A 25,292-nucleotide genomic window follows, 5' to 3' on the forward strand; every position below is an offset into this window, starting at 1 on the left:
AACAGTAAAAACTACCACATTTAGTAGAATTCTAACAATTGTGGCAGCTGGTGTTTGCAAATAGCAACACAAAATTAATATTTCCATATTTTTTCATTTCAGTCGATACTTTTCAAACATATACATATATTTTAATTGGAGGAAATATTTTCGTAGAAAAAAGAAATAACAAAAGGAATGCGCGGAAAACTCGCATTAATATATGAATGCATACATAGCTTGGTTAACTCATGTTTTGCAACATATTTAATATGTATGCTCCGATATCTTCATCTTGATTGGTCCAAGTTATTAATAATGTTTTGTGCTTTGGATCTTTTTCGTCTTCTTCAATTTTGATCTCAACCGTTTCGACAACAATGGTACAATTCTCTTGCATTGTTACCGTCCATCCGGAGAGTTTTTCTTGTAATAGGGCCAATAGTTTCTCTGCCGTTCGAACTTTTGGCCCAGGATCGTCCATTTTTACTTTGGATGTAAAACGCATAACATGTCGATTGATACCAATTTCTTTAAGGGCTTCTGTAAGGTTCTGCAACATAATGCGATTATCTTTCATTACAAGTACACCGTGTATAAGACGTCGGCGTTTTGGATCCGGCGGTTGGGCATTGTAAATGCGTGTCTCTGCCTTAAGCAGAGAGACAGATGCATCAACGGGTATTTTGACTGGCGTCGATATGACCGAAGTTTCGCCATTAGCTGGCATATAGGTTTCAATGTTAAATTCTTCACGTATTTTATTTCGAAGGAATGCCATTTTTTCTGCCTCACCATGGACCAGCATTACATTTTTAGGTTCACAATTTTGTATGAGTTGCATGATACCTGGAATATGTAAATAAAATTCAAATTTGTTTAATTTGGAATAATTGTGGCTGCCTTTGCAATTTACTTACCTTTGGCATCGGCATGAGCTGAAAAACTCATATATTCCACGGACATTTTCACATCAACAACTTGACGATTTTCGAATTCCACTTTTTTGGCTCCGCTTAAAATCTTATTTCCTACTGTTCCCTGGACACAGTAGCCTGGCATTATTACCATATTATTCTCATTCGGTGCCCATTTCTTAAATATATGTAATGATAAACCAGCATGCAACATGCCAGGTGTTGCAAATACCACCATAGCTCCAGGATTATCAATATATGTTTTATCAAATGGCTTTATATGCTTAAAATCGAACATGTTACGATGTACGAACGTTTTACGAATCTTTTGATTAGTCCATGTAATGAACATTTTGTAATATGTATTAGCTTTTTCAGTTAGCCCCAGAGCAAAATATATGGGATATTTCAAATTCATTCGATCCCAATACGTTTCCAATAATATGCATAATTCTTGAGCTCTACCCAAAGCAAATACTGGTATTAAAACTTTGCCCCCCTTGGATACACATTCGTGAACTTTTTTCAAGAAATCTCTTTCGCGGCATCTTTTAGAATCACGTATGGTAGTGGCATAAGTGCTTTCGGATATCAAAAGGTCTGGCCGACATTTATCTATCCATGCAGCTCCCAAATGTCGATCGGGTGTCATATTGTAATCGCCTGTGTAGACAACAGACTGTGAACCCACACGTATCCAAAACATAGCTGCCCCCAATACATGACCAGCATAATACGCTTTTATTTCCAATTCACTATCAACCATTACACTTTGATGCAAGGTAACGGCTGTAACCTTTTTCATACAGTCTTTAATCATTTGCGTTGTGAAAAAATTGGACTCGCCTTTACGTTCAACAGCAACCTTCCTCATGTCTTCAAGTAGTATAGGAGCGATAGCTTTTGTGGGATGGGTCATATATATGGGTCCGGAAAATCCAACCATTTCAGACATGTAAGGCAGGGCACCACAATGATCTGTAAAGCAACAATGGATAATTAACGATTCAGATTAACAATTTTTTTTATAGCTTACATACCCAAATGAAAGTGAGATATAATAACGCAATCAATGTGACTGGTTATTGGACCATCCGGAACAATATAAGAGAAATCCGGAAATCGTCTTTCGTCATTATAGCCCATATGCATACCACAATCCAGCATAATATTTTTACCGCCCATTGATAAAAGAAGGCAACTACGGCCAACATCTTGCCCGGCGCCAAGAGGAGTTACTTTAATATCTGGCATTTTACAAATTGATTTCAGGCTTTGCCGTCAGTCTTCAATTTGGTTGAATATCGATTTTTAGATTACTTGAGGATTCCGTAGGCTGCAAAATAACCATTACAAATTCAAATTACTCACGTGAATAAATATATTCTTATTTACATTATTGGAAGCTATGGACAAATTCACCCAGTCCGTACTCTCGATTCTATCCTAAAAGAAAAGCGTTCCATCGTTCCCCTCATTAGGAGTTGCCAAATTTGCTAAGAATTGCCAATTAAAAAGGGATGTGCATTCTATAAAAGCCGGTATTCGCTTTACGCGATTACTTACAAACTGCTATGATCGAAATATTCTATTTTTACAAATGAAAACTCACTTTTGTATGGAAAGGTGATTTGAAAATATTCATATAGCGAGATTTCGGGCATAGCGTGAACGTGATTGAAAAACCCTGAGATAACATTTTTAAGAACTGTATTTACCCTGCCAACATTTTTTGAATTTGACGGCACTTCTGAGAATCCCGACCACGTCGAAAACAATCGTATACGACATCCAAAACTCGTCGGAAAAGCACCGTCACTACCCTGCCAACATTTTTTGAATTTGGGGACTCTTTTGAGAATCCCCACTACGTCGAAAACAATCATATACGACATCAAAAACTCGTCGGAAAAGCGCCGTCACTATTGAGAAGTTGTACCACGCCAAGTTACTACAAAAATGTTTCGCATGAGTGCAATTATTAGGTGCCTTTATAGATCAATTTAGAACGACACCAATAAGGGACCCTCCAAACAATCAGAAAAAGTGCATTTTAAGATAGTTGTAAAAGAATCATTGTGGTCGAGTAAAACACGTTTGTTTAGATATTTATTAATTTGATTAAACATTTACAAATTCTTAAAAATATAACATTTATACCACTATCACATTACATTTAACATAATTTTTGGCATTAATGATGATGTTGAGTTACAAGTAGCGAGTTACATGTTGCTGCGTCTATCAACCAGTGTTTTTATTCCATGGAGGCAGCGTGTCTGTAAAATATCTGAAAAACAATCACTTTATTCCATTTGGAAAATCACCAAATTGTTCACCAATATACCTTTCACAATTTTAAGCGTATAATCTATGTTTTCAGAACTTTATTTTCGTTTTTATTTAATTAAAATATAACAAGCTGGTTGCGCTTGGCGTTTCACAAAAAAAAATGGCTTTTTTAACAGTAGGGATGGCAAATTACTTGCATGTACTTTTTGATGTACCTTTTCATGATGGTTGAAGTGACATTTACGAGTCTGTGGTAACGATGAGGTTGAAATGGAACTTTGAAATGCTGGCAGGGTATTGAGAAGTTTTACCTCGCCAAGTTACTATATTAAAGAATCGCATGAGTTCAATTATTAGGAGAGTTTTTAGATACATTTAGCACGAAGCCAATAAGATCCCCCAAAACCTGTCATACCAAGTGCATTTTAAGATAGTTGTAAAAGAATCATTGTGGTAAAAACAGGATTGTTTAGAGTTTTATTAATTTTAATAAAAAATTATAAATTCTTCCATGTATAAAATTTATATGTCTAAAATCACATTGCACACCATTTTTTACATTAATAAAGGGATGTGTTGTGTTAAAAGTTGCAATTCTGCAATATTTTGCTGATGTATCATCGCCAGTCAGTATTTTAATGAAAAAATATCACTTTATTCCATTTGTATTAACAATGTTTTCAATAGTTATTTTTTCTTTTTATTCAAGTAATTTACAAGTTACTATTTGCGCTTGGGGTTTCACAAAATATCAAAATGGCTTTTGTAATAATACACCCAGAGAAATGGTTGGTTGCAATTCGATAATTACAATGAGGAAATGATGTCAGTAACTTATTTTTTGTTACAAGAACAATGTTTTGATTATTTTCCCCATTATACATTCAACTCGACCATAAAAAAGTTCACAGGATCAAAACGAAATTACCATAACCATTCAATTGGTTACAATAACCAATGCCGATAAATTTGGTTTTATGCTGCATAAAATTGTTGAGCTAACCACCAGCATAGTGAGACCTACATCATGGGAATCAACAAATGGTTGGTACAACCAAAAGTTGAGTATACTAATAGAATCTTAGTTCAATTATAGGACGGGCGTAAGGTAGTTGTTGCAACAAATAAATATTTATATCAACATCGACATGGTAAATGGTATGACGCAACAAAATTTGCAAAACGGGGAACAGCATTTACTTATAATAGTCCGCAATACATTGAATAAAGTTTATCCCATAGAAAAGAAGTTGCCTTCAGGTAAGTAGCGCACCGATTTATAAAAAAGGAATATTACAAAAATTTCCATAAAAATTGCAGGCTTCATACACCAACAAACACAAATACTTTTTACGGCAAGCGAGCTTTTTTTTATTGTATTAAGAATACAGGAAGAGTCTAAGTCGATCTGTATTTATATCTAGAGGCTTAAGGAAGAAATTTCTGGCAAGTATATATTGAATTAGGTTCTGTAGTTTGACCACATAATTGCAACCTAATAACCATCTGTCATTGGTATACAAACATTACCTATAAAAAATTGTAAATTGTAATGTAAATTGATCTCAAATATATATAGATCAAAAGCCTTTGTTGTTAGCACCTTTTGTATTTATTTTCGTAGTTTATTATGATTGTAAATCTTGTAATAAATTAATAAAATCTCAATATAATCTGCCCTTTCATTTGATATTGGAATTTGGTTAGGATAATAGTAAAGAAAATCGATGGCGGTTGCACCAACAAACAAAACAATTAATATGAAATTGCGACAACCAATGCAAAGTTGATCCAACATACTACCATGTAGTTACAATTGCCAAATGTTAGTTGTGCTGACAGCTATCATTGATAGTTGATGGAACCACCTGCTTTCGGTTGGCAAATAATTCGGTTGAGGCAACGAATTTGTTTTCTGGGTGTAGTGATGGAAAAATACTTTCATGTACATTTCCTACTTTTTGATACATTTCCCGATCACAGTTGCCTTTGTTATAGTGTCACTTACGAGTCTGTGGTAGCGATGGGGATGAAATCGAGCTTAGAAATACTGGCAGGGTATTTAGTTCAGATTATTGAAGGCTTGCTACATTTCCTTGGTGCATCTGCATTGTACTAGAGGTTTACACCTCATTTATGTAAACGTAATTCTAGCCCTGCCAGCATTACAAAGTTCCATTTCATCCTCATCGCTACCACAGACTCGTATGTGACACTGCAACAATCGCCAACTGTGATAGTATTTTGCCATCACTATTCGTAAGTATTTTGCCATCACTATTGTTACAAGAGCCATTTTATATTTTGTGAAAAACCAAGCACAACTAGCTTCTTATAATTTATTTAAATAAAAACGATAATGAAGTGCTGAAAACATAGTTATTTCGCTTAAAATTGTGAACGGTATATTGGTGAACAATTTTTGACTTTCCAAATGGAATAAAGTGATAGTTTTTCAAATATTTTTCCAGACAGGCTGCCAGGCTGCCTCCATTGGGAATAAAAGCACTGGCTGATAGACGCTACAACATGTAACTTGCAACTTGAAACTCAACTTTAATCTTTTATTAATGCATAAAAATATGTTAAATGTGATGTGATAGTCGTATAAATGTTATGTTTATGAGAATTTATAAGTGTTTAATAAAATTAATAATCATCTAAACAATCGTGTTTTACTTGACCACAATGATTCTTTTACAACTATCATAAAATGCACTTTCTCTGATTGTTTGAAGGGGCTCTTATTGGCGTCTTTCTAAATGTATCCAGATGGGCACCTAATGCGATACTTTTTTGTAGTAACTTGGCGTGGTACAACTTCTTAATAGTGACGGCGCTTTTTCGAGGAGTTTTGGATATCGTATACGACTTTTCGACGTAGTGGGGATTCTCAGAAGCGCCCCCAAATTCAACAAATGTTGGCAGGGAGGTTACTACTGAATTAAGTTATCTGTTTGTTTTGCATTCACAGTGATGCATTAATTTGATTGATGTGCATCGTGGTGCATGTATCGGTTTAAGAAAAGCCGCTTAAAGAGCGATATTATATATTAATAAAATGTATTTCATACCGGATTGATTTTGAAATTTCTGTTACAAACAAAAATAGTTTAAAAAATAATGCAAAAAATTCGAATCCAGAAGCAAAGTTTGTTTGAAAGCATTTTCGTAAATTTTTTTAAAGATATTTGGCCCAATGTTTAGGTCATGAAGCTTAAATTATGTGCGTAGGTCTTTTTGTAGAAGTGCCATTACCTTTTTTCTAATCCTATGTCTGAAGGCCTCATGTAATGCCTATGACAGTCTTCAATGCAATTTTGAAAGGATTGGCAACTCATTGTAATCATAATAAATAACAACAAACCGTGACCAGCAGGACACTAGCTGGTCAAGTATCTCCTCCTAGGAAGTAGCTAGCCCAGGTCAGTGATTTAAATGTTGGACGAGACAATATCGTTGCGTATATGCCAGGAGGGCCACGCAAATGCATTGGCACTGAACAAGGATTGCAATCAAATTGCTGTTGCTGGAAGAAGTTGTAAGTACGCTTGATATATGATTGCATTGTTATTTAATATAATGTCTCTGAATTTCCAGTACTCAAACTTTTTGCCATTGACAGTGATGATGGCGGTTTTACTGAAGTATGTAATATGCGCGGTGGAAAAAATCAAAATCTAAGTTATTCTTCAAATGATGTAGCTTGGAGTTCCTTGGATAGTAATATTTTAGCAACAGCTGCAACAAACGGTGTAGTCTCAGTATGGGATCTATCAAAATTTGGACGGCAAAAACAGCTTCTAGTATACAATGATCATGAAAGAACCGCCCACACAGTAACTTTTCATAGTAGTGAAATGAATCTTCTGATATCGGGATCGCAGGATGGTACTATAAAATGCTTTGACACACGTTGCGAAAAAGCCGTGAATACTTTCTATAGTAATTCGGAATCTGTACGTGATGTGAAATTTAGTCCACACAGTAATAATATATTTTCTGCTGTATCGGAAAATGGAACAGTGCAATTATGGGATCTGAGAAGGTGAGTGCAAATTTATATGGGGCTTAAATGTGTTGGGAAACATTGTTGAAGTGGGGATATTTATTATCCAAAAACCTACCATTTTTCGGCACAAGTTCTTTTACAGAACTTCAGAGTAGAATATCAATACTAATATATAAACGGAAAACGCATGTCCAGAAATTCTCTGGAAGACTGCGTACTTCCCATCTATATATATTTTTAACTCTACATTTAAAGTTGCCTCTTTCAGATCCGACAAATGTATATTGCAATTTACTGCCCACAGTGGTCCTATTTACACATGTGATTGGCACCCAACGAATAATTGGTTGGCTACCGGAAGTAGAGATAAACAGATCAAGGTCAAGATTTTAGACTTGTATAATATTATAGCGTTTAATATATGTTTATATTACAGGTATGGAATATGGACGGTAAAGCATCTCTGGACCACACAATACATACTATAGCTGTTGTGGGTCGAGTCAAATGGAGGCCAGAGAAAACGTAAACAATCAACGTAAAACATAAATTTAAAATTTGTTTTTATTATTGATTTAATTTTACAGTTACCATATTGCTAGCTGTGCCTTGGTTGTTGATTATAGCATCCATGTGTGGGACATAAGGCGTCCATTTATACCATTTGCCTCTTTTAATGATCACACAAATGTGACAACCGGCATTGCGTGGAAAGGGTCAGACAGTCAGACAATTCTATCGACAAGTAAAGACTCAACCATATATAAGCATGCTTTTAAGGATGCAACACGACCAGCTTTAAAAGCTCAAGGTGCCAGTTTGGGACGGAATGGAGATATTTCGTTTGCGAACAAGTTGAAATACTATTTACCAGTAACTACAGCTCAAGTAGTAAAAACCAATAACTTGATGTAAGTGCTATCACGACCTATGTATCCATGTTTTAACTGTTCTTTCCTATATTAGAACCCGCCAAAGGTCGACGGCAGAGGCAGAACAATTTCACTTTGGGAAATCAAAAATGTGTAGATTTTTATTGAATGCATCAGTAAGAAAAACATCAAGATAGATTTTTTGAAACGCCTTTATGTTATTATTATTTTTTTAGTATACTGGATATGTAGGGCCGGAGATATCCATTCAATTAAAAGAGCATGAATGCTTTATTGGATGTGCCAAAGAACTTTTACTTTCGGGTAAATTTACAGAAATTTGCAAACACAATGCAAATGTAAGTCGCAAATACGGCAAACACAATGCAACAACTTTGTGGAATATTTTGGAAATTGCTTATGGTTCAAATGATTTAAATCAAGATAAGTACGAACATCGTAATTCATTTTCAACCCAAAAAAGCTCACAAGCATCACGCCGACCAACACAAGTGGTGAATCCAGATGTGCTGCAATGGGATCACAATGAAAATCAAAACGAAGATAACAATATAGATGTAGAACTAAAATCTCAAGATGATGATTCCCTTTTGGATACAAATGGTCTTTTAGTTGGAAAATCATCCTATCCACCGCATGGTTCGGTCATCTTGTCGGAGACACAAATATTATCCGAGATTACATTTGATAATTTTGATTCATTACGTAATGGTTTCATATATGTTGGACCACCGGATTTCACAAAAGCTCTATCACTGCCCGAAACAGCTTTACATTGTAATGTTCAGGCGGCCAGACCACAGCTTGATATAAAAGCGGAAGACCGTGACAAATCACCGGTGAGTATGCCCATCTTTTTTTTTACCAATTCAAAAATTTTTGTGTAACGAAAATCTTTTTTTAGCCTCCAAATTTACCAGTAATTTTAAAAGTTAGTCAAGTACCACCTATACCTATGTGGGAACCACATCAATTTATAGCGGATTGTTTACTGTTGCAAAATGACGTAGGAGATGTTCAGACCGCTTTGGCAGTATTGATTGTATTGGGAGAAAATCGTAAATATTTACCAATTAGCGATGTTTTAATAGTAAGTATATGGTAATGTTAACTCCGATTCGCTGAATTGAGAGTTAGTCCATTTAAATAAAGGAAATCGATTTTGAATTTACTAAAATTAGTAGAGTTTATGAGTTGTCCCTAACATATACATAATTATCCTTGCCGCCATATACAATACCAATTTAATATCGTAAAGTACAGTGTCGCAAACGGATAATTTTTTTAAGATTTACTCGTAGACTCTCACACGCACCTATCTAGGACTTATTGTGACATAGGAAAATTCACAATATTCTCGCGATTCACGAATAATCTCCTCACTCGCGAGGATGTCCTGTCTCTCTAAATATTCGTATGTAGCGTTTGAAATCTAATGCCCATATTCATAATAATTTACCGACAGTTTATCGAAGGAATTTGTATGGTAACAGTTAACAGTTTACGTTAACTTTTATGAATATGGGTGTAAATCTTGAGAGTGCATAATAACGAATAAAAATTGAACAAAATTTTTCGTCCGCAAGAAGTGAAGGCCAATGGGCTTCATTTTTTTCCATGATATCAAATAAACACTATCTTTGGAATGTCTTTATGTTTTATGAGAAAGCGTACCATGTTTATATATTAACGTGCATTTTTTCTTTTTTGTAAATGACCCTTTTTTTTAGGATAATTTTACTGTTTGAAAGCACTACCAAACTTCACACTCATATAATAAACAAATCTTTGTTTACTTCTTCCTTTTTCTTAGGAACATTGGTTTCAAACTTACATCGATCAATTACATCGTTACCAGATGTGGAACGAAGCCTGTGCTGTCATGAATCTATCATGGATAAGATCCGTAAGACAACTGAATCAAAAATCTACTTTGGTTCATACAAATTGTGGAGATTGTGGACGACGTTTGGGTGGCAATGTTGGATGGTATTGTCAAAAGTGCAAATCAATGCGTTTGTCTAAATGTTCAATATGTGGCCTTATTGTACGAGGTCTATATGCATGGTGTCAAGGATGCTCCCACGGAGGACACATACAACATTTGATGGAATATTTTGCCAATCATTCAAAGTGTCCTAAATGTGGACATTTATGTGAATACAATTGATTTCCAAATGTGACTATAATATAGTAATAGTATATAGCTCGTAAATTAAATCAAGTAACAAGCATTGTAAAGAAAGAAGTCAGTTATTTAGTTGTACGATATATATTTGTTTTGTTTTACGTTGAAGACTTATATAAAAATTTGAGAAAACAAAATTTTTTTATATATGTATTTTTTATATATTACAATAGACCAAAATATAAGAGCTTGTAAATATATTTCAATTGATAAAAGTACTTTTAAATGGAAGAATACAGACCTTCGGATGGCATTAAAAGAAAATAATCAAAAAATAATAATAATTAAAAAATTAAAGAGATTTGAAACGTTTTTGTTTTAGGAAGTTATGTAAGTACTACTAGCTCGACAGTGTTCTAAACTACAAGTCAAGCATCTACTTGCCAGAACTGCCCTCAAAGCCGAAAATACATTGTAAAATGTATTTTCCCCTTTAAAAAAAGCTTTGAGAAATCTAAACTTTAAATGTATGTTTTTCTTATTACACAAAAAAGGAACCATTAACAACACTATGTGCTGTTTTCACCAAGCGTCAATTGAGATTATTTGGGGTTATTGGATTTGTTCCTTTTCACTTTCCACGATTTGTAATAAAAGACATAAATTTAAAGTTTCGATTTTGTGGCAGAACTGGCGGCTAATTGTCAAGAGTTAAATTCCAGGCTCACTGTTTGGCAAGCATCACCGACAACACCCTCCGTCACATTAACAGCTGTTGGGGTATTAGCCAAATGGATATTTCTCTTGAAAGCTGTTAAATTATTTTTAACAATTGGAGATTCATCATAACGTATGGTCATTGAATTTGAATTGCCTGGTATAAGTACATAGCCCAATGATTCGTAGAATTTGATTAGTTTATCCTTGCAATCCAATGACATTTTATAACAACCCAAATACTGGGCCAATAGTGAGACGGTTACAACAATCCTATAATGCAAAAATTCATATTTATGAAAAATTCATATAATTTTGAAAAAAAAAAAAATAGTAAATGAACTTACAGTTTTCCCAATTGTTTACCCCGATATGTATCATTGACTACAACATCCTCCAAACGACCACGCTGAAAAAATGAAAACAAAAGGATGATTTAAATGGTACGACTATGCTTATAACAATGACTTACAATTGAACAATTATGTATAAATTTACGTTCAATGACCAGTGAAGCGGCTCCAATAATTTCGTTTTTGCGTGTATCCTCGATAACGGTTACAAAGTAATCACCACTGGCCTTCATTTGTGAGAAACGAGCTGAAATTATATACAAGGAATTGTTTAATGTGCTGCAAATATCATCGACCTATAAGCGTAAATAAAGCAGAAGTATATAGGGGTATTTAGCCTGACCATCTGATGCAAGATTAACCCCAGAGCTATTTACTACATTTTTTTATAAATTTAATAAAAGGATAAATATTAAATAAATTTTTGTATATGGCGTTGTCAACACAATGTAGACTTTTTTGACAAAAGATCGAAATGTCGGCTTATGTACGAAGTTGGTAAACGTGCCAAAAAAATTTACCAAAATTTGAAGAAAATTTTATCAAAAATCTACCAAATTTGAAAAATCTTATTGAAATGTTTGATAAAATTTTATACACATATTATGATACTTTTAGCGATTTTAATTTACACCAACAAGGGAAAGATACTACTTCTACAATAAGGGAGAACTTACAATGGCGTATGGGCGAAATTTAAAAAATTAAAATTTTCAAAGATATTTAATTTATAGAAAGTTTTGTCAAGATTTATTTCTATAGAAAATTTTGTCAAAATTTTATTTCTATAGAAAATTTTGTTAAAATTTTATTTCTATAGAAAAATTTGTCAAAATTTTATTTCTATAGAAAAATTTTTCAAAATTTTATTTCTATAGAAAATTTTAAGAATTATTTTTCATAGTTTCGGCTATAGATCGATTAAAAAACATAGATATGATGTTTTTCTTTTATTTTTATTTCCAATATTTCGGTTGACTTCGTCAAAACCGTTTTTAAGGATTTTTCTGGTGTGCACAGCTTCACACTCTGTTTCATATAATTTTGTCAAAATTTTATTTCTATAGAAAATTTTGCCAAATTTTATTTGTTTTATTATTGTTGGTTTGTACTTCAATCATATTGGTTGTTTTGATCTCAGCTTAAAAACCATTCGTTTGACTAAACTACAAGAGTAGCTCAACCACCAGAGGAAAAGAATGTTTGTCAAATTTATTTGGTTGGATGGACGCACGTTTCGGAATTACCACATTCCTCATCAGCATCCATCTTGCAGTCTATAGGGCTTTGCCCAAATAAATTTGACAAATTTTCTTTTCCTCTGTTGTTTAAGCTAGTCTTGTAGTTTAGTCAACGCAATGGTTTTTAAGCTGAGATCAAAACAAAAAATAAAATTTTATTTCTATAGAATTTTTTTTTCTATAGAAGATTTTGTCAAAATTTTATTTCTATAGAAAATTTTGTCAAAATTTTACTTCTATAGAAAATTTTGTCAAAATTTTAGTTTTATAGAAAATTTTATCAAAATTTTATTTCTATAGAAAATTTTGTAAAAATTTTTTTCCAAAGAAATTTCGGGAGCCACCGTGGTGCAATGGTTAGCATGCCCGCCTTGCATACACAAGGTCGTGGGTTCGATTCCTGCATCGACCTAACACCAAAAAGTTTTTCAGCGGTGGATTATCCCACCTCAGTAACGCTGGTGACATTTATGAGTGTTTCAAAGCTTCTCTGCAATGTGGAACGCCGTTCGGACTCGGCTATAAAAGGTAGGTCCCTTGTCATTGAGCTTAACATGGAATCGGGCAGCACTCAGTGATGAGAGAAGTTCACCAATGTGGTATCACAATGGACTGAATAGTCTAATGGTCAGTTTCTCATCCTGCAATTAATACTGAACCGGAGGATAGAACACCGGTTAGTAAAATTTTTGTATGGGATCAGCTGTTTTATCGACACGAGAAATAATAACAAGACATTGAGAAACCGGCCCTAAGTGAGCCTGATGTTAGATCAGGGCTGTCACCTAATCTAACATTTTATAGACAACTTTGTCAAAATTTTATTTCTAAAGAATTTTTTTTTCAAAATTTAATTTCCATAGATTTTTTTTCAAAATTTTATTTCTATCGAAATTTTTTTAAAAATTTTATTTCTGCAGAAAATTGATGTACCTTTTAGTTGCAATATCTAACGAAACATCCAGAATTCTACCAATCTACCTAACAGCAAAAAATCTAAAATTTTTGGTAGAATTCTACCAATTGCGGCAACCTTGCTTATGTATCCCTAACGGCCATTTTCATGTAGCTCCGTTAGGCTTTAACTGCCAGTTAACAGAAAGTAAATTGCAAATATCTTTTTTCCGGTTAACTTTAACTGAAAAATTTTCAGCAGTTAAATTTCTAACTGGCATGTGGAATATATAGGCAAGATGACAGATATGTCCATAGTATGGTTTAAAAGTTCGTTAGCTAACGGAGCACTAACGGAGCTTCATGATAATGGGGATAAATTGGAAAAACATATTTTTGCTGTCCATATTTTGTTCAACTACAAAGATCATACGACTAAAAAAGTTTGTTCAAAATGTCATAAATATCTTAACACTTATGTACTTACTTAAAAACTGTGTTCTTGAAACTGGACCAACATGTGTCAATTGAGATAATAGTTGTAGAAAACCTCGATCATAATCGCCATCTTTTAATGGTCTCACTTTTAACCAAGTTTCCCCAGGACATGCTGCCGAAATGAAAGGATTGAATTTTGCAGGACTTTGATGAAAATCCAATTTCAAAAGAATATTTGGATCATAAAGGTACGTCTCCTCCTAAAAAAATCAAAAACAAAAAGTAATTATTAATAGATATATTATTTATTTACAAAACAAAAATACACCTAGATATAAGTACACTTTCTGATAAGAAATTTTGTGCAACAATAAGGCTCTAATGAGATAAGAATATGAGATACTCTAGTAGAAATACCTGAAACACTCCAACCATGTTGAATTTAATTTTACTTGGGATTGAATACTATGCAACAAAAGGTGTCCACGTAACCACAATCAAAACTCATCTGCTACTAAATTTACTCAGGTACAAACAAGACACCCAAGATTTAAATTTTAGATGAGAATACTGAACAAAATTCGATACCGGTTGATATTTTTTCCTATAGTATGAGTTTGTGTATGTATTAAGAAACTATAACAAGACGAAATACTTTCTTTTTCATCTATGTCTGGTTTCTTTTTATTGCTATTCGAATACATTACCAACCACAACAAAAGGTGTAGCTGATGCCTGGTCTTGGGTAAAAAAAAAAAATAAAAAACAAAAAGGCAAAAACATAGTACAACAATCTTTAATGAAAACCGAAGGCCAACTTAAAAATCAAAACCAGTCCAATATACTGACAACATGTCCAGAAGATATACAAAGAAAAAGTACGCTATGAACCGGTAAAATGTCAGAAGTAATTAATTTTTCTTGCAGCAGAATATTAAAGACTATAATGCAGGAAGCCTAGCTACATATACATAGGTGGGGTTGAGAATGTTTCTAGAGTTATTTCATATTCGATTGCTATATGTAATGTATGTGCGATGTATTTTAATTTTCTTATAAACTACTTTTGTCTATTTATTTTAATTAATTTGTATCGGCTTATTTAAAAACAAAGCCATTGGTTTAATGAACTCGGATAGAATAGTAGTAAAAAGTTATTATTAGCATAACATCAATTCAAAATAAAGCAACTTAAAATAAGCAAGCCATAACAAACAGATTTGGCGGATTTTTTTTAATATAAAAATAGCAAACATTTTTGACAATGTTAGCTACCCGTTGTTTTTATTTCCTTCCAAATCCATTTTGTTTTATTTGTACTTTCTTCTTACAAAATTGAAGTGATCATTATCGATTGGTATCGGTGGCTATACCAATCGACAATGATCACTTCTTTATTTTTGTGTTTGTTAATGTTGGTTTCATTAATGCTCATATTAACGCCATTTAACGACTAAACTAAATAGCTATAATTGATTAAGGCAAACCTTTTAGAATGTAATACGGTAGATTGAAACTTTGACATTCCTCATCAGAATCCTCTATGAACCAATCATTCCAAAAAAAGGAGCCAAGCTTAATTCTCTCAAGATAGATAATATATACTTAAATATATATAGATAATATATACTCTTTTATCATCGAAACTTCCTATTATTTATTTTCATTATTATTATTATTAATGAACAATCCTTGTTTCCAAATTGGGGCAGGTTCTGTATCATCCTCTTCCCTCATTTGTGTGAAAGTAAGATCCTGAAGTATCATTATCCTCAGCACAAGCGACCTACAATTAACAGATATGCCGTAAACTCAGGATTCGACGAGGATTCCAGAACTTTTAATGAATGTCTCACGACATTGCTTTAAGAAGATTTTACTTCTCGACATACGAAACCATTATTTTACGCTATTTTACAAAAAATGTTAATTTACGCTATTTTACAAAAAAATGTTTTTTACGCTATTTTACAAAAAATGTTATTTTATTAAACAATTTGAAGTCAATTTATATTCGAAGTGGAGCCATGACAACGAGGAGGGCGGTAATAACGTTCACTATTATTCATTATTATTTTCCATTTATGATTGATGACATGAACATCTTCGGTGTAAATAAAATTAATTAATGGCTATCGTCAAGAAAATCACCTTGGCAAAAAGTTATGAAGATTAATTAAATTAACGTTAGTTGTTAGTAATGCGTATGTGTGATACCTAAGCGAATTATCAACTTATCAAAAAAAATTATTTAGTTATTTAGAAAAGTATAGGTTTCTATATAATCTTACCATTATTTCACTTCCGTTTTAAGGTACAAAAGCCTAGTAAATACAGTAGTCACTAAATTATCCACGTTGCAGATGTAACCAAGAATTCAAATCACATACAACCACAAATGTTTATCTTTTTTCGTTTTTGCTTGCTTGGAAGCAAAGAAGGAAGGCTTGTGATTGTTTCGTTAGCACTTCAGATATCTGAATAAATTCATGAATTGTTTTTTTCAATCGAAGTAAACGTTCATATTAGACCAACAAACCGCACAATATTTTTCTACTTTGTTGTTATTTTTGCACAAAGTAAAAAAGAGTTATTAACCGTTTTGCTATTTGTTAACAACTACCATTCATAACAAAATTGAGAAGGGAAGGGTGCATTTAAAAACAGCTGATTAAGCAGGGTTGCCAAATCGTTTAGTAACCAAATAGAAAAGAAACGACCAGTTCTTTTCAAATGCAATGCAAATTAAATAATATTCGTGGATCGCTTCCTACGGGCCACGGACGATCCTCTACACGGATGGCTTATTTGATGGTTTTAACACATCCTTTTCCGTAGTAAGACAAACTTCATATTGCCTTTCTGATACTGTTAGTGAGTGCCGGTTGCCCGACGGAATTGGGGTCTGCTATGACATACGCATCAGCTCGGCCGGGAAGGACACTGATCTGTACGGACAGCCTCATTGTTTCAAGGGCCATCAAAACCAATCGAAAGTCCATGTTCAACCATATTTTTTCCGATTATGAACAGATAAATTTTGTCTTATTATTTGGATAAAGGGCAACGAATGTGCGGATGTGGCCGCTAAACGTGCCTTAAATTCTTCCGATATCGTAGAGCCGCCATGCTTTCCTAGTTCGATAATCTCAAAGTACAGACATAGAGTTGGCACGGCGATATTTAACACCCGTCACTATTATTATGATTCGGAGCCTAGGGAGTGCAATTTTTGTAACGATTTTCTTACTGTTGAGCATATCCTCTCAATCGATTTTGGATTGCTCTAATGGTGACATGCTTCCAAAGATTCATGTTGCTATTCATGCGCATGATGATATTGACATATAATCTTTTTTAATTCGTATCTACATTATTAATTATTCTAAACTTCTTTTTCTACTTTTTCTTATATCAATAGATTAATTAGTGTTCTAAGTATATAAATTACCTATATTTTTTTTCTTTCATCTTATTTACGACAACTGAATAGTTTAGTTTTCTTTTGTAACAAACAGCATATGCTTAAACACCGACAGGTGCATATGATCTAGTTATTAAGCACCTTTTAAACTACATTTTGTAAATTTATTTATAAAATATTTTGCAAATAAAATAAAAAAATAATATTGGAATCACAACCAAATAGTTTAATCTAGAGCGCGAGATCCAGCGCTACAAAAGAGAACCTCTAGATCAAGCAGCGTACCAGGCAGGTTTGAACAGGATTCATGAGGAAACTGTAGCTGAAGCGTTGAGAAGCTACAATGTTAATCCTGCTCTCGGAGTCCGTCCACCGCCCATAGCACCGGAGGAAAGAGACATCCCACGGCAGGGTAGTTTTAGCCCAGTTAAGATCAGGCAAGTGCAGCCGTCTCAATTCCTATTTAACAGTGATTGATAGCAGCGTAGCTGACGTATGTCCAATTTGCAACCAAGGGCCACACGACACGCGTCATCTTTTCTCTTGCCCAGCTAAACTAACTCGACTTACCGCCAGGTCACTCTGGACGCATCCCACCTTAGTCGCAGAGTTCCTCGATCTGGCCACAAGCTGAAGTTCCAAAGCGTATAACATAAAAATGGATGAAATCACAATAAACTGTTACAACTTTTTCTATTCATACCCAAACTTTTTGTCAGAAATTACAGAAAATAACTTTGATTTTTATGGGGAAGTCATTGAGCTTAACATGGAATCGGGCAGCACTCTGTGATAAGAGAGAAGTTCACCACTGTGGTATCACAATGGACTGAATAGTCCAAGTGAGCCTGATACATCGGGCTGCCACATAACCTAACCTAACCATGGGGAAGTAAAAATCGTGAAAAGATCTTCAGATCCGACTCGCTAGCGATATGTTGTCTAAAAATTTCGAATCTATAATTTTGAACATTTCCTGGAGTTGTATCGCTCAATATGGATAGCTGACATTCAGTGCAATGGAATCATTACAATATACACTTCAATAATATTATTTCAATTGGTTTTAATTTTAAATAATATGCATCTGTTGTAAATTTAGATTGTTTCGATTACTCTAGGGATCGTGTTATGTACAAATCATTGAACTCTATACATATTTTACGTTGCTGCAATGTATTTTGCTGGAGTTTTGTACATTTCATATGCGAATTCTTCATGGTGACTAGGATCAAACTCCAAACCAACATAATCGATTTCCAAGTTGAAGGGACCATCCATGCCATTCTTAGCTGCTACTGAAAAACCAAAGTGTGTAATCCGATTCAATTGAATTGCCTGTTGACGATCTTGTATGCGTCCTTTCGATGAGTAGAAAAATTTAGAAAACGGAATCTACAAAGGATAGACATGGTAAATACCAATAAATTAAAATATCATATTTAAGTACTTATTAAAAACCTTTAACTATACCTTCGCAATTTGCCAGTGTGGACCACCTCTTGTGTATAAAGCATAATGATAAACATCATTCCACATTAAGTCAAAATATCCTTCACAGTGGAGATTTATCAAATAACTCCGGCCATCACCTCGAATTTTTAGTACTAACATGTTGTATTGACTCCAATCGTAAGTGGACTCCCGTTTGAAAGATTTCTAAAATTAAGCATATTAACATTTTTATCTTGTCCTTTTGGTTAGTAATAGATTGCTCACATACCCGGACGCGTTTCGTCCTAATATTGGCATAGCCGGTTCTTTTAATCACGCCATCCTTAATATGTTCTGAATTGACTTCACCTCGAAATAGACCAGCACCAGCATTGCTCAACTCTAAGGTAGCTGTACTCTTACCTTCATTGTGGTCCATATCTGTGGTCACAATCCACTTATCCAGCGATGCTTTATCTTTAAAGTTAAATACAATGTCAGTTTCACCGGGCCGGAAAACCAAAATGGGATCTGATTCGAATTTCTCCTTCATTTCCTCTTTCCACATGTGAATCTCGCTTTTGAGTTCCTTAAGGCCTTCCATAATCATTTGTTTTTTAGATGGCTCAGGTAAAGCTGTTTTATAGCCCGATTTTTTCTCACGTTCCCAAAAAGTTTGACATATGGGTGTTGTGTGCAGACTGGTGGCAGCATAATATGGCAGATTTTTCGGCAGGAAAGGAGCCGAGGCTCTTCGCAATATCGACAGCATTATTTACTATATAGTTTCGAATTGTATAAGACGATCTCGTCCCAATCGTTTTTTCACATTTTATTTACAAAACAAGCGAGTCTTAACGTAACAGGCTACATAATTAAAAAATGAAAGAGGTTACACTTCGTTCTTCCCCGTCATTATGATTATTTGTATATATCGGGACTTGTCATCAAGCCACACCGACATGTATTAAATAGAAAAATGAAGAGATAATATTATCTTAACCATATAAAAGTTAAAACCTCTACCTTTAGTGTAATTAAAAACCTATATTCTATAGAATTACTAAATGTTCGAACTATTATGAGGTAATTGTAGTCTCTTCCATTGTGTTTCTCTCCAAATGTCATTGGGTATCAGCTGATTTTCAGTTTTGCACCATATGGTCTATTCTTAACCCTTTCATGCCATTCATTAATGCATAGTGTACGTTTACTTGGGATCGTTCACACTTTACACAAAAATTACTAATATCGTATTTCAGAGAAAAAATAAAACGTTGTAGAAACTGATCCAAAGCAGAGAAAGAACCTGCTGAGTTATGCCGCCGATCGTTTTTTGCTAATCGCCAAATTTAGCCTCGAATTAATCAAATATATTTATTGAAATCAGAAAAGTTTATGCCATCTTCTTCCAAAATTTCGAATTTTCACCATTCCATTTTATTGAAAGATTGATTTTACAGTTAATCTCATAACCATTAGGATTATGTTGATTTTATATTGAATAACTGTTGGGCGGCTAATAGACAAATATCTACCCGCCGCCGCTTGAGGCTTAAATTTGATGTCATTAACAGCCTATGCAGCGTTGTCATGTGTTTCATATAAAATCCCAAAAGTAAATGTACTGTATTAATAGTGCATTAAAATCGGTACAATAAAGTACAGTACAAAATCATATAATTTCCATATCAGTACCCCATACGCTGATAATGAATATTCTCCTTTTTGTGAGAGTTTTGGCAACACTGCTAGAAATAGGTAAACAAAATCATTTGTCATTGGTTATTGATTTTTCGGTTGTTTGGATTTTTGTGATATAGAAACAAGGTTCAAAGATCAAAAATTTGAAGATAAAAATGACGTACACCAGTGGAAAATGCGATGCTCCTTCATCGAATAACGAATGGAATATTTTACATTGGATTCTTGGAACGATATGTATGCCTGTAGCTATACCTTTGGTCCTTATTAATATATGGAGACGATCTTTGGTTGCTAAACAACGAAAACTACTACCTGGGCAAGTGGTTTTAATTACTGGCGCCAGTTCTGGTTTAGGTGAGGCACTCGCCCATGTTTTCTATAAAGCTGGATGTAAAGTGATACTAGCAGCGCGCCGGGTAGATGAACTTGAACGTGTAAAGAAGGACCTTTTAGCTCTTGAAGTGGTAAGCCAAGCAGGAATATTTTTTAAAACTTTTTATGATACATATAATTAACAGGTAGGCACGGCTTACCCACCATCGGTATTGCAATTTGATTTAGCTGAATTGAATTCAATACAGTCATTTGCTAATAAAGCTATAGCCATCTACAATGGAATAGATATTTTAGTTAATAATGGTGGAATCAGTGTAAGAGCAGACGCCATTTCAACAGGTTTGGATGTGGATTTGAAGATTATGACGGTAAATTATTTTGGCACAGTTGCCCTAACAAAAGCCATTTTACCATCAATGGTCAAAAGGCAAAAAGGACATGTTTGTTTTATAAGCTCTATACAAGGAAAAATAGCCATACCATATAGGTCAGCATATGCAGCTTCTAAGCATGCATTACAGGCGTTTTCCGATTCTTTAAGAGCCGAAGTTGCTTCGAAGGGTATAAAAGTAATGTGTGTAAGCCCGGGTTATGTGAGAACTCAATTATCCGTAAATGCACTAACAGCCTCGGGACAAAAAAGCGGCAGTGAGTAAATTGATAACTTCTATAAGAATAATATAGTTTGGATTTTATTTCTTTTTTAGAAATGGATAAAGCTACAGCTACAGGAATGTCAACAGATGAATGCGCCAACCGCATTCTTAATTCTTTGTTAAGTAATGAGAAAGATGTTATTGTTGCACAACTTAAAGCAAGTGCGGCCTATTGGCTGCGATTCGTTTGTCCTTCGCTGTATTTTTGGGTCATGGAAAAACGGGCTTTACATACGGAAAAGGAGGAGTAGCCTTGTTTTAAGCCATACATAATCGATTAGAGAAGTAAGATACTATTTATTTGCTTAAATAAAATCCTACAAACTTCAAAGTTAACTAAGGGCATGCTGTTTCTTAGGTATCACATACACGGAGCAATAAATAAGTGTTTTAAATGTAAGTCGATCGCTATTTCATTTTCATGTAATTTGAATAAACGGCCAATTTATATCATACATGCATTAAAGTTGCTAGTAATAAGACCAAAAAGATCTGCTGAAGCAGCCATTGATAGCAAAAAAACAACAAAAAAATCTGACGAGAATGATATAATGCCGACATATGGTGTATTGACCACTTCAAGCAATGTCCATTACTACTCGTAAGTACGCAGTATTCAGCTACATACTATGTACAACTATGTAGGTAGCATCAGCGTCTTTTACTGAGTGTAGTTCGAGAGATAAATATATATTCTTTACCTAACCCAAAGTTCTCATTCTTTCTTTACTAGCTAAAACAAAAATCATGTAACTGTCGTCTCGAGTTTAACAGATATACCAGAATGAAATTGGTAACGCTTCTTTTCATATACCCTGTGCCCATTATATTCCAATTCAACCACAAGCAGAAATAAATCTTTTATAAAACTAGTCCAACTTTATTACATCCATATCCTCTATAATGCAACAAACACAAACAAAATATATATTCAGTTCTTTGGAAGCATTTGTCTCTTAATATGGAAAACAAAACATGACAAAAAATAAAATGCTTAACAAAAAGGGGGTTATAACAATAATTAGTATCTGATTAAACAATCTTTCCAGCGGCTGCTTTATCAATTTAAATTGTTTCTTTTGCTAAGGCGATATGTAGTCATCTTTGACGATTTTTTTTACTACGATTTCCGGCCGGATTGGTTAATGATTTTAAAAGTATTTTTATCTAAGATATAACTTAGAGCGGCAGCTATTGTAGTGACTCCTGTTAGATACCATAATCCATGCAAGGCAGTGTGATCTATTCGAGAAAAAAATGTAAAGTTAATTGTACAGCTTTTGTAGAATAAATGTTTGTTCATACCCAAATAATCCCATATAGGTGCTCCTAGACTTATACCAACAGCTGATAACTGCACACCTGTGTTAATTTTGCTAATTAATGTTGGCTCCAATTGAGCAGTAACATGGGTAGCATCAAAATATCGCGAAAAGGTACGCTGGGTATGAAAAAGAAATTAAAACATTTTAATTCAAGTTTTGAAAATTTACACACAAAAATTGTATGACTTCTACGTGTTTATGCGAATAAAAGTGCGATGAAAGTGTCAAAAAGTAGGTTTTCTTCCAATCCAAAGTCGGCTCTTTATTACTCGAAATAGCAAAATAAACGTTTCTTCGCATATTTGTGGTCGAATAAAATAACATTTTATTCCTATTTAATGAATTTAGATCGGAAATTTTTGGACAAAGGTCGATTTTCCTGATCATGTACCAAACTACCTATACCAAATGTTATGAGTTTTTTGTGGAGAAGACAATTAGTATGACTGCGAAGGGCTATGTTCCCTTAATCATCTTATAATAGTTTGATATGTCTTTCTTTTAAATCTACATGCATTTTTCTTTTATTTACTTACTGGTGGAGGTAGACTAATGTAACGAATTACAAAACCTGCAGCAATAAGAAAAACATCACGCGATAATATCAATCCAGCCAACCACAATGGCAATAAATCACAATAGCCCATTGAGATCACCAAAGAGCTCATAAGAACTTTATCGGCCGCAGGGTCCAAAAATGAGCCAGCTTTACTTGCTTGGCTTGGCCATCTGCGTGCTATCTGTCCATCAAGCTGTAAAAGTAAAGGAATATTGGCTTGTAAGAATATTCTCTGGCTTCAAATAACAAATGACAACGCACCAAATCAGATATACCGGCCACAACCAATAAACTAATGGCCATACGATAGTCACCATCAACAATAACATAACCAATATATGGAGACAAAAACATGCGACCCATTGTCAGCATATTCGGTATGGTCATGATATTTTCCCTCTCAATGACTTCTTCCATTTTCTCACGTACCCGCTGTTGGACCTTGTGACGAGCCTCTCTAATATCATCGGCAATAACATTCTTTCGCTCAATGAAAGATTCACGTGCCTCACGAATATCTTCCGCAATGACATTCTTCCGCTCCATAAAGGATTCACGTTTCTTATCGATGACATCTCTTATATCCTCGGCTATAACATTTTTTCGTTCAATAAAAATTTCTCGTTTTTTGTCCAAGGCATCTTGCAGCATATCTCTACCCTTAAGGGTTTGTATGTGCAATAAATGTTTCTTACGATCAGCATACATCCGTAGAGTGGCTACATCCCAGTTTCTATACTGGTTAGCATCCACAAATGATATGCGGATGAATCCTGTGGCAGCTGCATAACGATTTAGACAGTTGATAATTGAGTTAGGGTGCATGTGTGTTGAAGCCATTTCTGTAAGATTCTTGTAGCCAAAACGTTGACGGGCAACTTGGCGGAATATTGTAACGGGCAGCATATTTATAATATTGTAAAGCAGGACTGGTACAGAAAAAAATTAGGATTTTGAAAGGATATTCATCCGTCAAATACTCAGTAGCTAAACCTGAAATTACACAAAAATTGAGTAAATATTTTGTTACGCGATTATTATCAAGTAGGGGTCATTGATTATGCCCTGTTATTATCATATACCGGCGGTACATCCCCCGCTTGATTTACATGTGAATGATAATATATTGCAGAAATACTAATTGATCGATTTACCATTTGGTGTGATAGAATTTATTTTGTATGCTAAACAATTGTTTTTTCTTTTTCTTTTACAATTTTATTGCCCAATTATTAGATTACCAATAGCAGACAGCAGTGTTGCCATTACAACAATAAATTAGTTGTTTTTCTGAGATTGTTATTCGTTACTGCTCACTTAATTGAAAGCGTATGCGCGTTTTGAACGATGGCAAATACGCATAATGGGTCGTTTATAACACATATTTTGTTGATGGGGGGAATTATGTCATAAGGGCGGTACTATGTTCGCTTTTCGCGGTTACTTTATTAACTCTTTAATGCCCAATCACGCCTTTAGGCGGACTTCTTTAAATCAGCAAGCTTTTAGTAAAACGCACCTTAAGACAACAAAAATGAATAAAATGAAAAGAAAACTTAGTTAAAACTATTCAAGAGGCTTTACAGCATATACTGAAATTTTCTTCTTTTTGTTTCGTTAACATTGAATATTTAATCCGCTGGCGAAAAAATTCGGACATTAGAGGTTTAAAATATTACCACTAATATTATGTTCATAAATAATCTGATAATCAAAAATGCTCAAATTGTGGGTAAAATCGGAAAATTGTGAAAATGAATCTCAAAGAGATTTTGAATTATTTTCTTAGTTTATTCTTAAGTTTGGGATTAAATCGAACTTTGTAATGCTGACAAGGTTGAAGGGGCTCTTATTGGTGTCGTTCTTTTATTTTATTTATCTAAAAAGACACCTAATAATTGCACTCATGTGATGCTTTAATGTAGTAACTTAGCGTGGTACAAGTCTGGGGCTGCCGAGATAGAGCTATACAACGTATATATATCGC

The 25,292-nt window shown here is 34.1% G+C and overlaps 6 protein-coding genes and 1 long non-coding RNA gene across 12 annotated transcripts; 2 read left to right on the top strand and 5 right to left on the bottom strand.

Annotated features, from left to right (window-relative positions):
• Positions 1 to 48: 48 nt before the first annotated feature.
• Positions 49 to 2,381, bottom strand: IntS11 (integrator complex subunit 11). 2 transcript variants are annotated; one of them, XM_075292654.1, is made up of 4 exons: positions 2,292 to 2,381; positions 1,937 to 2,232; positions 900 to 1,874; positions 49 to 828 (listed from the first exon to the last, which is right to left on the bottom strand). In XM_075292654.1, the coding sequence occupies exons 2-4, from the start codon at positions 2,148 to 2,150 to the stop codon at positions 224 to 226; spliced, it is 1,794 nt and encodes a 597-aa protein (XP_075148769.1). In that variant the 5' UTR covers positions 2,151 to 2,232; positions 2,292 to 2,381; the 3' UTR covers positions 49 to 223. The 2 variants fall into 2 exon arrangements, with proteins under 2 accessions (XP_075148769.1, XP_075148770.1); XM_075292655.1 differs by lacking the exon at positions 2,292 to 2,381 and having other exon boundaries at positions 1,937 to 2,285.
• Positions 2,382 to 2,972: 591 nt separating this feature from the next.
• On the bottom strand, positions 2,973 to 3,479 carry LOC142219422 (uncharacterized). The gene is made up of 2 exons (XR_012717566.1): positions 3,244 to 3,479; positions 2,973 to 3,186 (listed from the first exon to the last, which is right to left on the bottom strand). It is a non-coding gene; the product is annotated as an uncharacterized LOC142219422 (long non-coding RNA).
• A 3,033-nt stretch (positions 3,480 to 6,512) lies between these two features.
• Wdr24 (WD repeat domain 24) lies at positions 6,513 to 10,487 on the top strand. The gene is made up of 9 exons (XM_075292656.1): positions 6,513 to 6,729; positions 6,789 to 7,236; positions 7,469 to 7,580; positions 7,637 to 7,725; positions 7,788 to 8,111; positions 8,167 to 8,248; positions 8,309 to 8,932; positions 8,998 to 9,183; positions 9,907 to 10,487. Exons 1-9 carry the CDS (start codon positions 6,627 to 6,629, stop codon positions 10,261 to 10,263), a joined length of 2,325 nt encoding a protein of 774 aa, XP_075148771.1. The 5' UTR covers positions 6,513 to 6,626; the 3' UTR covers positions 10,264 to 10,487.
• Positions 10,347 to 14,437, bottom strand: Gnpnat (glucosamine 6-phosphate N-acetyltransferase). Its single transcript, XM_075292657.1, has 5 exons — positions 14,282 to 14,437; positions 13,914 to 14,124; positions 11,411 to 11,538; positions 11,286 to 11,347; positions 10,347 to 11,211 (listed from the first exon to the last, which is right to left on the bottom strand). The coding sequence occupies exons 1-5, from the start codon at positions 14,297 to 14,299 to the stop codon at positions 10,926 to 10,928; spliced, it is 705 nt and encodes a 234-aa protein (XP_075148772.1). The 5' UTR covers positions 14,300 to 14,437; the 3' UTR covers positions 10,347 to 10,925.
• Positions 14,438 to 18,337: 3,900 nt separating this feature from the next.
• On the bottom strand, positions 18,338 to 19,836 carry CIA30 (complex I intermediate-associated protein 30). The gene is made up of 4 exons (XM_075292658.1): positions 19,749 to 19,836; positions 19,012 to 19,589; positions 18,762 to 18,947; positions 18,338 to 18,683 (listed from the first exon to the last, which is right to left on the bottom strand). Exons 2-4 carry the CDS (start codon positions 19,492 to 19,494, stop codon positions 18,450 to 18,452), a joined length of 903 nt encoding a protein of 300 aa, XP_075148773.1. The 5' UTR covers positions 19,495 to 19,589; positions 19,749 to 19,836; the 3' UTR covers positions 18,338 to 18,449.
• Positions 19,837 to 20,469: 633 nt separating this feature from the next.
• Positions 20,470 to 22,366, top strand: LOC142222501 (dehydrogenase/reductase SDR family protein 7-like). Of its 4 annotated transcripts, XR_012718318.1 has the most exons (6): positions 20,470 to 20,893; positions 20,948 to 21,413; positions 21,473 to 21,706; positions 21,780 to 21,817; positions 21,889 to 22,022; positions 22,155 to 22,366. XR_012718318.1 is itself a non-coding variant. In XM_075292668.1 (4 exons), exons 1-3 carry the CDS (start codon positions 20,582 to 20,584, stop codon positions 21,670 to 21,672), a joined length of 978 nt encoding a protein of 325 aa, XP_075148783.1. In that variant the 5' UTR covers positions 20,470 to 20,581; the 3' UTR covers positions 21,673 to 21,706; positions 21,780 to 21,876. The 4 variants fall into 4 exon arrangements, 2 of the variants coding, with proteins under 2 accessions (XP_075148783.1, XP_075148782.1); XR_012718319.1 differs by lacking the exon at positions 21,889 to 22,022; XM_075292668.1 differs by lacking the exons at positions 21,889 to 22,022; positions 22,155 to 22,366 and having other exon boundaries at positions 21,780 to 21,876.
• Positions 22,279 to 24,577, bottom strand: CLS (cardiolipin synthase). Of its 2 annotated transcripts, none has more exons than XM_075292664.1 (5): positions 24,460 to 24,577; positions 23,567 to 24,298; positions 23,283 to 23,498; positions 22,727 to 22,862; positions 22,279 to 22,663 (listed from the first exon to the last, which is right to left on the bottom strand). In XM_075292664.1, exons 2-5 carry the CDS (start codon positions 24,209 to 24,211, stop codon positions 22,542 to 22,544), a joined length of 1,119 nt encoding a protein of 372 aa, XP_075148779.1. In that variant the 5' UTR covers positions 24,212 to 24,298; positions 24,460 to 24,577; the 3' UTR covers positions 22,279 to 22,541. The 2 variants fall into 2 exon arrangements, with proteins under 2 accessions (XP_075148779.1, XP_075148781.1); XM_075292666.1 differs by having other exon boundaries at positions 24,388 to 24,522.
• Between the last annotated feature and the right edge of the window lie 715 nt (positions 24,578 to 25,292).

The sequence above is a fragment of the Haematobia irritans genome, chromosome 1, assembly GCF_050003625.1.
Source record: "Haematobia irritans isolate KBUSLIRL chromosome 1, ASM5000362v1, whole genome shotgun sequence".
In the NCBI taxonomy this organism is placed as follows: Eukaryota; Metazoa; Arthropoda; class Insecta; order Diptera; family Muscidae; genus Haematobia; species Haematobia irritans.